The sequence below is a fragment of the Macaca mulatta genome, chromosome 9 (assembly GCF_049350105.2).
Source record: "Macaca mulatta isolate MMU2019108-1 chromosome 9, T2T-MMU8v2.0, whole genome shotgun sequence".
NCBI lineage: Eukaryota > Metazoa > Chordata > Mammalia > Primates > Cercopithecidae > Macaca > Macaca mulatta.
The window spans coordinates 144,717,402-144,729,985 of record NC_133414.1 but is presented as its reverse complement, the minus strand read 5'-3'; the positions used below and the strand labels follow the sequence as shown (position 1 = coordinate 144,729,985).

At 58.7% G+C, this 12,584-nt stretch overlaps 1 protein-coding gene across 5 annotated transcripts in view; it reads right to left on the bottom strand.

Moving 5' to 3' along the window:
* INPP5A (inositol polyphosphate-5-phosphatase A) overlaps nt 1–12,584 on the bottom strand; it is a 249,651-nt gene that overhangs the window by 167,797 nt on the left and 69,270 nt on the right. For 3 of the 5 annotated variants that reach the window (XM_028827054.2, XM_077947897.1, XM_028827055.2), the window contains exon 2: nt 7,704–7,745. The exons of 1 other annotated variant lie outside the window; for it this stretch is intronic. In XM_028827054.2, coding sequence (XP_028682887.1) covers nt 7,704–7,745 — 42 coding nt within the window. Of the gene's footprint in view, nt 1–7,703; nt 7,746–7,864; nt 8,105–12,584 lie in introns of those variants that run through there. One more of the 5 variants, XM_028827056.2, reaches the window with a different exon arrangement.

Genomic DNA, 12,584 nt, shown 5'->3' with positions numbered 1-12,584 from the left:
TCGAATACAGGCTGGATCCCACCCCTTCGGTCAAAAGAGCGCAATTAACTTCCAGGTTCCGAGTGTTCAGGAGCCTTCCCACACCCAGCAGCCACTTCCTCCAACTCCACTGAGCAGCAGCCACGGACCTGCCACCCCAGATGCCTGGGGGTTTAAAAGGAAACTCAGTGGGCCAGAAAAGTCACGTGTGAAAGCCCCACAGAAGTCTTCCTCACACAGCATCCCGTGTGCTTCTATGGTGCACATTTTGAAAAGGCTAAAACCAGCAGTTGCATCCTGAGCTAGTTCCTGACGCCACGTTTGGAAGACAGGCAAGGAGGAGGATGGGAAGCTTCTGAAACGAAGACTTCCAGTGTGGCCCACGGGCTGCGGGCCGCCACAAGACAGTGTCAGGAATTCAGAGCAACTCGAGACATGGATCAGGCCACTGTGGGGACAGAGGGCAGCAGCTCCAGGCCCAGACTCAGGCTCCCTCTGGCCCCATGTACCATCCCTCCATCTGAGTACAGCCTGGCGTCCCCCAGCAAGCGTTCTTTGCAGGCCCGCCACGCTGACCCAACGCTGAACGCTTCACGGGAAGGCATTCTCTTCACTCCGGCTGCCGCAACAAAACACCACAGCCTGCGGGGCCTACGCCACAGACGTGCGCTCCACAGGGCGCTTGAAACTAGGATACGAGCGAGGCCAGCCCGTTCCACAAGGAGGGTCCATTCCCCACAGACGGCGCCTTCCTGCAGTGTCCTCACAGGACAGAAGGGGTGCAGCAGCGCTCAGCCTCTTCCTTCAGGGCACTGATCACATTCATGGGGATGGTGTCCTCCCCCGTGATCTCATCGGCGCCCAGGGCCCGGCCTCCTGAGGCCACCTTGGGGGCAGGATGTCAACACAGGAAAGTGGGAGGGGCCACAGCATTCTGAAGACAGCAGTGGGGGTTGGCTCTTGCGTTTGGGGCCTGAGCCCCTCTTGACGTGGAGAAGATTCTGGAACCCCTGGTGATGAGTCTGTGAGTCTGATTCTCAGGAGAGAGGACGGAACCTGGACGGATAGACAGGCCAGCTGAGGAGGCCAGCACAGGGTGAGCCCAGGCTCTGCAGCTTTGTTTATCTATTTATCTTTTTGAGACAAGGTCTCACTCCATCACCCAGGCTGGAGTAGAGTGGTGCGATCTCGGCTCACTGCAACCTCTGCCTCCTGGGTTCAAGCGATTCTCCTGCCTCAGCCTCCCAAGTAGCTGAGATTACGGGTGCCCACCACCACGCCTGGCTAATTTTTTGTATTTTTAGTAAAGACCGGGTTTCATCATGTTGGCCAGGCTGGTCTCAAACTCCCGAGCTCAAGTGATCTGCCTGCTTCAGCCTCCCAAAGTGCTGGGATTGCAGGCGTGAGCCATCGCGCTGGCCAGGCTCTGCCTGGGGACTCAAGACTTGAGAAGGCATGCCAAGCTCTCAGGCGCCAGGCTGAGTTCCGGACCTAATCTTCGAAAGCCGTGGATCCCCAAGGCGTCGAGGGTGCTCAGGACTGGCGATGGAGGCACACACAGGCTTTTCTGCACTGTCTCCTGCACTCTCTACAGGGATCAAGTTTTACAGAAAAGGTTTCTAAAAAACCACGAAGGTCATAGTTAGTTCTTCTGTATATAAAAGCCACTTGTTCAAGGCTATTTTGAAAAATAAAATAACTGTATAATGGAAACTCTAGGATTTTAAAAAACCCAAAACAGTCAGAGGCCCAGTGTCAAGGCGTCTCATCCATCCCTCGCCCTTGAGCTGCTGGCACAGTGGGTTCTGATCACGGAGACCACCAGGTATCTGACCCAGCCCTGAGCGAGGCCCACTCACTGCCAGAAACCCACCAGCCCGTGGCCCCTCAGTGCAGCAGCTGAACTGGCTGACTGCCTAAGAAACCAAGTCAGGCTAAAAAAAGCATGAGAGTGGGGATTGGGGTTGAAATCTTACTTTTGAGAATTGTCTTTTCTAAGTGTCACTGAAATTTCTTCCTTCTGAAGAGGCTTCTTCCAAGAAAACCAAGAAAATTTGGTTTTGCAACCAGGAAAAATGACACACTGCACAGAGCAAACCATCATTCATTATTTTTCTTTACAAACGACTCTATTGTCTTTCATAAAGGCTGAGTCTCCAGAAAGGACGCCAGGTGCTGCTGTCCACCTCCCACAGCCCTGCCCGCCCTTTTGCTGGGTCCGACAAACCACTCGGCAGGGCCTCTGTTCAGTGGGGGACTCAGGAAGCAGGGGGTCCTGTGGGGGTACTCGGGAAGGAGGGGGCCCCGCGGGGGGTCTCGGGAAGGAGGGGGCTCCTGCGGGGAGACTCGGGAAGGAGGGGGCTCCTGTGGGGGGGACTCGGGAAGGAGGGGGCTCCTGTGGGGGGGACTCGGGAAGGAGCGGGCTCCTGCGGGGGGACTCGGGAAGGAGGGGCCCCTACGGGCTGTGGCGTTCCAGGGGCTGCAAGTCACAGAAGGAGAACCATCTCGCTCAGAACTCAACTTCCAGCACCACTGGCGAACTCTACACTGTCAACATTCACAGTAACTGTTAAGTCGTAAGTAAAAGAAAAAAAGTAAAAGGGAAAGAAATGGAAGAAATGGGACGTGACATGGGAATTCCGGGTGGCCTGAGCCTTGGGTGTGAGGTCTGTCAAGTTGGGGTCTTGCTGGCTGCTCCCAAACTGTTCTCCCCCATGGCCACCGGTGCAGAGGGCCCCACGCTGAACAGGCTGCAGACCCGAATGTGCGGGAATTGTCCCTGCTCCACGGGACGGAGCAGCCAGGACCCATCCCCACTGCTGGCCCCTCTTGGATGCGCCCAAAACCCCAAAAGAATTCCAAACTCCCCTACTGCCCCAAGGCCTCCGTTTTAAAAGAAAACAAACAAACAAAAGCCTTAGCTTAACACGGCAGCTGTTCTTGCCAAATATAACACAAACTAGGAAACCTAGAGAGCTTGGAGGCAGGCTCCAGCCACAGCCCAGCCCCTCACAGTCAAGGGCCACACACATGGCCAAGCAAGGGACAAGGGCCCCTCCAGCCAGTCCCACTGTCCCAGACCGGCAAAACCAGGAGGGGAACTAGGCCCCAGCCCAAAACACCATCAGCCAGCTTGGAGCAGCCCTAGAAGCGTCAGGCCCCCTGCACAGCCTCCCCGAATCCCCAAAACACAGCATCACATTCTAACTCAACAGGACAGAAAATCGGAAAGAGAGGCTCACCATGTGATGAGACGACATTTCTCTACCACAGATCTCCTCTGACAGGGGCTCTCCCATGAACTCCTCACCTCCCTCACCCTCCTCTGACGGGGCCTCTCCCCTGCCCACCTCACCTCCCACACCCTCCTCTGACAGGGCCACTCCCATGAACTCATAACCTCCCTCACCCTCCTCTGATGGGGCCTCTCCCCTGCCCACCTCACCTCCCACACCCTCCTCGGACGAGGCCTCTCCCCTGCCCACCTCACCTCCCTCACCCTCCTCTGACAGGGCCACTCCCATGAACTCATAACCTCCCTCACCCTCCTCTGACGGGGCCTCTCCCCTGCCCGCCTCACCTCCCACGCCCTCCTCTGACGGGGCCTCTCCCCTGCCCGCCTCACCTCCCACGCCCTCCTCTGACGGGGCCTCTCCCCTGCCCGCCTCACCTCCCACGCCCTCCTCTGACGGGGCCTCTCCCCTGCCCGCCTCACCTCCCACGCCCTCCTCTGACGGGGCCTCTCCCCTGCCCGCCTCACCTCCCACGCCCTCCTCTGACGGGGTCTCTCCCCTGCCCGCCTCACCTCCCACGCCCTCCTCTGACGGGGCCTCTCCCCTGCCCGCCTCACCTCCCACGCCCTCCTCTGACGGGGCCTCTCCCCTGCCCGCCTCACCTCCCACGCCCTCCTCTGACGGGGCTTCTCCCCTGACCGCCTCACCTCCCCTCACCCTCCCCTGACAGGGCCTTCCCGTGCCCACCTCACCTCCCTCACCCTCCTCAGACGGGGCCTCTCCCGTGAACTCCTCACCTCCCTCACCCTCCCCTGACAGGGCCTCTCCGGTGCCCACCTCACCTCCCTCACCTGCCTCAGACAAGGCCTCGCTCCTGCACTCCTCATCTCCTAAGACCCTCCTGATGCTGAGCTCTCCCTGTCCCAATCTCAAAAAACCTCTTTCCAGATGTTTTTCCTGCTCAGGCCTCCGCTATTCTCCAAGGGATCTACTTCATCCTCATCCCAAACCCAACCATAAACCCTGGGGAACAAGAGCTTCTTCAGTTAGTGAGCAAAGACACCAGCTCCGAACCCCATGGCAGACGCAGCTGTCTGGATGGTGAGGAGCGGAGCAGAGGAGCTGCCACGGCCCAGCCCACGGGTGCCTGAGCATCAGCGGGATGTGGATGGCTGGGCCCAGCTGACCCAACACTGGGTGGTCCCCACGCTGGCCAGCATAGGCTGCAGACCCTGGAGCAGCCCCAGGTCTCCCCACCACACCTGCGCCCTGCAGCGAGCTGGCTGGGGCCACAGGCCAACGTCCACTGGCAGGTCCTCTGGGTTTTTTTGCAGCTCTCTGTGCTCAGGTCACATGTCCCAGGGCCAGCACCTCGCTTGGGAAGTCCAGCGCATGGCCCAGCCTGAAGAGAACCCAACAGGTGTGCAGGCCCAGAGCGAGGCCCAGGGCAACCCCTACTTCCTGTTCATGAACTGCTTCCCACCCCCCACCCCCACCACCGGGCTCCACAGAGCTGCAGGAACAGAGGGGACCAGGATTCGGGGGTCCAGGGACACAGGGAAACACCTGCTGGGGGCTGCAGTGTGGGGATGGGGGCTTCCTCCACATTGACCTTTCCGGTCCCTCACAGGTGGGGCTCACGTGCCCCTCCCTGAGGCAGAAGAGGCCTTTGGAGCCCCAGGTAGATCCTGGCCACCGCCTGGTGTGAGGAAGCCCAGGGTTTGCTGGGAGCTGTTGCTGGGACCTCGGTGTCCGCCATGGCTGCACCACACCACCAGGAACGGCGGGTCAGGCCCAGACACTGAAATGTCTCCTAAAACCCTGCTCCTGCGGGCCAGCCGCTGGCTTGATTGGGACAAAATTAAAATATGATTAAAATAAAATAAACCAAGAAAAAAGCAGCAGACAGGCCAGGCGTGGTGGCTCATGCCTATAATCCCAGCACTTTGGGAGGCTGAGGTGGGTAGATCACCTGAGGTCAGGAGTTCAAGACCAGCCTGGTTAACGTGGTGAAACCCTGTCTCTACTAAAAATACAAAAACTAGCCAGGCGTGGTGATGGGCACCTATAATCCCAGCTACTTGGGAGGCTGAGGCAGGAGAATCGCTTGAAACTGGGAATTAGCCGGGCGTGGTGGCAGCGCCTGTAGTCCCAGCTACTTGGAAGGCTGAGGCAGGAGAATAGCGTGAACCCGGGAGGCGAAGCTTGCAGTGAGCCGAGATCGCGCCACTGCACTCCAGCCTGGGCGACAGAGCAAGAGTCCGTCTCAAAAACAAACAACAACGACGACGACAACAAAAAAGTAGCAGTTTTCAAAAAGGAAAAACACCAAAACACAAGAGCAGATCCTGATTTCAGCTGTGAATGCGGCAGGTTCTGCTCCTGGCCGGTCACACACACCTCAACATTCAGTGAGGGAAACCCTGTGGATCCCTGGAGAGGAGACACGTCGGGATACACGCCGGGAGAGGATGAAGGTTCTGCAAGGATGCGGGTCTCCCCGACAGGCACACACAGCAAGACCCCACCTTGCAAACCCACCCCGCCGCTGGCCCCCCACGTGCAGTTGGCATAAAGGACGGGGATGACGAGAGCACTGTGATGGGGGTGGCGCAGCAGCTTCAACTCCTAGAGGGTCCTCTTTCTCCAAGTGAGGGCTGAGTAGATGATGTCGCACATTACAGCTAAATTCATCGTACCTATTATTTCAATTTGTAAATACATGTTTTCAAAGGGGAAAATGTCTCCCATTTGCACATCTGACCAAAGACTCTACAGAGAGAGATTTGTCAGGTCCCTGGAGAACAACGGCTTCCTCGCCGCACAGGTTCTGAGCACACACACGCGCACACACACACACGCACGCACACATGGGCACACAACGGCTTCCTCGCCGCACAGGTTCTGAGCACACACGCGCGCGCGCACACACACGCACGCACACATGGGCACACAACGGCTTCCTCGCCGCACAGGTTCTGAGCACACACGCGCGCGCGCGCACACGCACGCACACATGGGCACACAACGGCTTCCTCGCCGCACAGGTTCTGAGCACACACGCGCGCGCGCGCACACACGCACGCGCACATGGGCACACAACGGCTTCCTCGCCGCACAGGTTCTGAGCACACACGCGCGCGCGCGCACACACGCACACACACTTCCTTGTAGGAAAATGGCTTCATCACATGGGTGTTAGGCACACACACGCACACACATGTGCATGCACACACACATGCATGTACACATGCACACACACTTCCCTGTAGGACAATGGCTTCCTCATCACATGGGTGTCAAGCACACACATGCACACACACATGCACACACACATCGCTGTCCCTATGGAGGTACTTGGATGCTGGCTACAGAAACACCATTCCATGCTGGGGGCCTCACCACATGGGAGCACTGGTGGGCAGGACACAATCCTGACGGCACAGAGGTCCCCACCCATCCTGGCTGCCCCAGCTCCACCCCTGGCCCAGCACCTCAGCCCCAGGTCGTGCCACCCCCCAGGTTCCATTCCCCCATCCCCCTACAGAGGGCCCCCAGGCCTCCACTCTGGCCTCCCCAGCCCATCCCCAACCAACAGCCAAACACACCTGAAACAGGATTTCAGTCCCCGGCTCAGCCCTTGCTGTGGGTCTGAACACAGGAGCAGCTCCACTGTCCAGGCCACCCCACCCTGACACTGACCTTGCCGCCAGCCCCTGGAGCCGAGCCTGGCCACCATCATGCCATGACCACATCACCCTCCTCGCCCACCGGACCTCCCCCATGCACCCAGTCCTCAGAGAGGCCTCTGGCGCCACCCCACAGGCACACCTGCTCGGCCACAGGCCCCAGGCAGCTCCTTCCATGAAGACCTGCAAGGGCACCCAGCCTGTCTCTTCACAGTGGCATCTGCAGCATCCGCACCAGAGCACGGCACAGTACCGGGCTCCATAAACACCGGTCCCTTATTAGTCAGGGGGTCTGTGCCTTGGCCTGGCAATGCCAGCCCGAAACTCTCCACACCGGTCGCCTCCCCTAGTCCAGCAGCCACTCTCTGCACAGAGCCGCCCCAGCCCTTCACGCAGCCTCGCCAACTGTCTGGCCCCCACACAGCCTTGTACTGCATGAACCAGACCTGCTGAAAAGCACACCCAGCCTCACCGCCAGCTCTCCATGGCCCCACTGGGGACGCTGACCCAGTCCTGGAGGGAGCCCCCGGGTTCTCTGAACCCCATGGGGAGCGGGGAGGGAGCCGGAATATGAACAGTGAGCCTGAGGAGGATCTGGCCAGGCTCACTGGCAGGCAGGCAGCGGACCGACTGTGGCACAGAAATGTGTTGCCCGGCACAGGCAGTGGAGCTGAGACCCCCAGCCACAGCCTAGGCCTGCGCTCCCCATAGACACACCAGACTCCATGGAGGAACACCAAAGCAAAAAGGCACCTTATTGCTAAATAATGAATCCAAAAGAACATGTTTCAGTGGTTCTTACCTGGTAAAATTCCCGAAGCCAGTTCTTCTGAAGGTTTTCTGGCTGTAAATTAAGAAGAAAAAGAAAAGTCAGTCAGACCAATGGCCCAGCCCTAAATGGAGCCCATAGAAGCGCCTATGAAGACAAGGTGGGGCAGGAGCAGAGGTGCAGCCCAGGCCCACCTGCATGGAGGAGCTCCATCCGCGTGGGGAAACCGCAGTCCCACCAGGGGACCCAGCTCTGTATGGGGGCTCTGCTCTGAGGTCTGTCCCAGGGACATGGCACACGATGCGATCTGTCCTAGTAAAGCGCAGGCAGAGTCCCGCAGACCCCACACGGGTGGCAAGGAGGGGAAGGCCCTGTGTTGCTCCAGCCTCCAAGCCTCCCAGGGAAGAGACGGCTCAGCCAGTAACCCGGTTCCAACAAGCAAGACGGTGTCACCTTTTCACACCTGTCCCTCCCTGGGCCAAAGCCCCCTTCACGGGCACTAGACAAAGCTGAGCTTTGTGGAGCACAAAACATCACGGTCACACATTGCATTTCTGTGTGTTTGGGGCAAAGAGCAAGGGGCTTTTACAGAGTCAGTCACAACTGTCAGAATCTTCAGGAAGCACTTGCTAGAGTCATCAATAGAAAACCTACCCCATGCCACAGGCGTGCACACACATGCACACACGTGCACACACGCAAGGAAACTCCAGCCCCACCACAGAGACCCAGGCCCCAGGAAGCTCCTGGACAGAATCGGAGGAGCCAAGCGCAAGCCTGAAAATGCCACCGCTTCAAGAGAAGGGGATGGCCCAGTCGCCCTCCCGCCCTGACGGCTCTGCTGAGCCCCAGGCCACCTGGCTGCTCCTGGGTTCTGTGCCAGCTCTGGCCAAGGGCAGCACAGCCATTCAAACCCGAGAGTGGAGAGGCCGCCGCGGGCGAGGCCGCGAGCAAGCACTCAGCGTGAGCCGCCGCGGACGAGGCCGCGAGCAAGCACTCAGCGTGAGCCGCCGCGGGCAAGGCCGCGAGCAAGCACTCAGCGCGAGCCGCCCACGCTCAGGAAGCACCCCAGCTCCAACATCACCCACGTGGAGGGACCGTGGAGGGACAGAGTCAGCGTCTAAAAGGGTAGAGTTTCCATTTTGTGAGATAACAAAGTTCTAGAGATCCATTAAACAACAATGTGAATGTACTTAGCACTAAGGAACTGTACACTCGGAAACGGTTAAGGTGGTAAATGTTGTGGTTTTTTGCCGTGATTGAAAACAATAAACAAGGCCCTGCCCCTGCCCCCATCAGGACTAAAGCCCCTACCCTGGTCTCAGCCTCTGTGGCCGTGGGCACGGGGCCAAGGCATGCAGGCCGCCAGCGCAGCTGGGCCCAGACTCCGCACCATGCACACGCAGCAGCATCACTAGGCTGGCCACATGCCAGGCGTGCTCCTCCCTTCACTTGCTGACGGGTCTAAGAAGCCTAAAAAGCAGGAAGGCTGAATTTTAGATAAATTAACGAAGGAAAAAAGAACCTGACCAAGAAACAAGAGCCTCACAGACCACAGGACTGAGCTGAGAACACCGTGGCCCCAGGCTTCAAAGACACACAACCCCGGCACACGCACACACAAAGGGAGAGAATCGCCCACTTCGGCTCCAAGGGCCCCCATGCCCTGCCCTCCATGTCCAGGGACCTCCTCGTGGGACCCACGCAACCGCTCCAGCAGGAGGGGAGGCCATCAGCCCACGCCACTGTCCCGCCACTGAGGACCCAGCAGGAGGGGAGGCCATCAGCCCACGCCACTGTCCCGTCACTGAGGACCCTCAGCCCACACGGACAGCCTCCGTTGGCCCCAGCTCCTACCAGCAAGTCCCCATCGAGGGTCCCAGCCCCACATCCAGCTGCAGCTGCTTGCCAGGCAGCCCTGTCCAGGAGCCGCCCTAAGCACCAAAGACAAATGCGACAGCGGACACCGGACACACCGCACACTGTGTGCACCTCGCCCAGCACCACACTCCAGCCCGATTCATGGGTCCGACCTCATAGCGGACACCCGGACACACCGCTCACTGTGTGCATCTCGCCCAGCACCACACACTCCACCCCGATTCATGGGTCACGACCTCATTTCAATCATGGATATGACTTCCCCAAACACTGACTGTGGATCCACTGAGGTTAGTAAGCCCAGATGGTCCTAATACAGTGCTCTAAACAAAGACATCCATGTTTGCTGACTGTTTACGAGGAGGCACTCAAAGGCTGTGAAATAATTAGACCAAAAGTCTAAATGAAAGATGAAACCAAAAACACTCCAAAGAAGGAAGAGAAGAAACGTGAAAAAAAGACGAGGCCCTCAAGGCCTTCGGTTCTTGTCTCTGGCACACACCCCAACACTAGTCAGGGCCACTGTGACGGCCGCGGTGACCTTGGGGCCCTGCCCAGGGGCCACTTTCTGGCCCACATGGCGCTGCTGCATCTCCCTGGCTGACACTGGTGTGGAAGCTCCCAGGGCCTCCTGGGCCACATCCCACTGTCCCAACAGCCTCCCTTGGCCTCAGTGCCACTGTGTCACTTCCGGGACATCCCCCAGGGGATCCACGCCCTCCCCGTCCCCCCCCATCCCCAGCCCCTTCTCCCTCCCTCCTGGAGGATCCACACTCTCCCTGTCCCCAGCTTCTTCCCCCGCTTCTCTCCTGGGGGATCCACGCCTCCCCATCCCCTCCCCATCCCTAGCCCCTTCCCCTTCTCTCCTGGGGGATCCACGCCCTCCCCGTCCCCCCTCATCCCCAGGCCCTTTCCCCTCCCTCCTGGGGGATCCATACCCTCCCCATCCCCCTCCATCCCCAGCCCCTTCCCCCTCCCTCCTGGGGGATCCACACCCTCCCGGTCCCCTTTCTGTCCCCAGCCCCTTCCCCCTTCTCTCCCGGCAAATCCACACCCTCCCCGTCCCCAGCCTCTTCCACCCCTTCTCTCCTGGGGGATCCACACCCTCCCGGTCCCCTTTCTGTCCCCAGCCCCTTCCCTCTTCTCTCCTGGCGGATCCACACCCTCCCCATCCCCAGCCCCTTCCCCCTCCCTCCTGGCAGATCCACACCCTCCCCATACACCCTCCCAATCCCCTTCCCCTTTCCTGCTCCCTCTTAGGGGATTCACTCCTCCCCATCCCTAGCCCCTTCCCTGCCCCCTCCTAGGGGATCCACCCCTACCCGTCCCTATCCCCTTCACCTCCTCTCCCTCTTAGCAGATCTACCCACTCCTTGTCCCTAGCCCCTTCCCCACTTCCTCCTGATGGATCCACTTCTTCCCCATCCCCAGTCCCTTCCCACTCCCTCCTCAGGGTTCTCCCTGCCGTGTCCTTACCTGCTTCCAGTCTACACTCCACAGGCAGCCAGGGTGATCCTCAGAAAACACAAGTGGATCCACCCTCCAGGGCCCTCCTGCTCTCTCAGGGTAAAGGGCAAAGGCCTTCCAGGTCGGCACAGCCACCAGGCCCTGAGCCCACGGCCTCCCTGCCCTCCCCTCCACCTGCTCCACTCTGGGTCTCAGACATTTGGTCCTCTGGCCCCAGGGCCCTTGCACTCTCTCTTTGCAGACTGGCAACGGCCCCCATGCCTTCACTGCTCACAGGTCCGGTCAAATACCGTCTTCTCCATCAGTTCAATTTTCCCTGGGTCACTGAGCTTCCCCAGGCCAACAAGTGACCCCTAATCCCAGCGTTTTCCCATCCTGAGCAGTGAGGCTGCATCATGTCCCTTCCTTGTCTTCCCTTCATCTGGGAAAAGGACATTTCACTCTGCAGCCCCACATACCCACGGTGTGCAAGTGGATAGCTTGAAGAGTTGATATAACAAGAAAACCTTTTCAACCACTATCGAGCTCTGGGCAAACACACCACAAGAAAGCTTAAGACACCCTCTTCCCCCCAAACCCCACCAAATAACAAACGGGGGGGAAGAGGAAGAGAAGGATGCTCCAGGGGCAACAAAGCAGGGTCTGACAGCATCCTCGCTCCTGAACGCAGCAGTCACAGGAAGGGAGGATGTTTCCAGGGCAAGCGTCGGAGAGGGGACCCCGACGGCGCAGGGCGGGACGGAGAGGGGACCCCGACGGCGCAGGGCGGGACGGAGAGGGGACCCCGACGGCGCAGGGCGGGACGGAGAGGGGACCCCGACGGCGCAGGGCGGGACGGAGAGGGGACCCCGACGGCGCAGGGCGGGATAGAGAAGCAGCAAGAACCTGCGCATCCTGATAAAGGGACTCGGAAAACAAGACTGGAAATGTATCCAGAAACAAATACCAGAACAAAAGCATCCCTGAAAAGGAGAGAAAACTGACCAAGTCCAAAAAGAGAGTAGGAGTCTTTATTTAAAAACACGCGAAAGGCTGGGAGTGGTGGCTCACACCTGTAACACTACTAGCACTTTGGGAGGCTGAGATGGACGGATCACAAGGTCAGGAGATCAAGACCATCCTGGCCAACACCGTGAAACCCCATCTCTACTAAAAAAAAATACAAAAAAATTAGCTGGGCCTGGTGGCGGGCACCTGTAGTCCCAGCTACTCGGGAGGCTGAGGCCAGAGAATGGCATGAACCAGGGAGGTGGAGCTTGCAGTGAGCCAAGATCGTGCCACTGCACTCCAGCCTGTGTGACAGAGTGAGACTCCGTCTTAAAAAAAAAAAAAAAAAAAAAAAAAACAGGTGAGAAACATCAGCAGCAAAACCGAACACTGAAAAACAGAATTCCCGAGGTGCCAGGCAGAACTCAGGTGACATAGCAGAGCCCAGAACTCAGAAAGGAAAGACCACGGTGACCCACAGTGTGTCCACACAGTACAGAACCAAGGGATGAAAACGGAGGCAGGGAAAGGTGGAACAGAGTGTTTCTGTTACAAACTGACAAAACACAAGTAATAGAA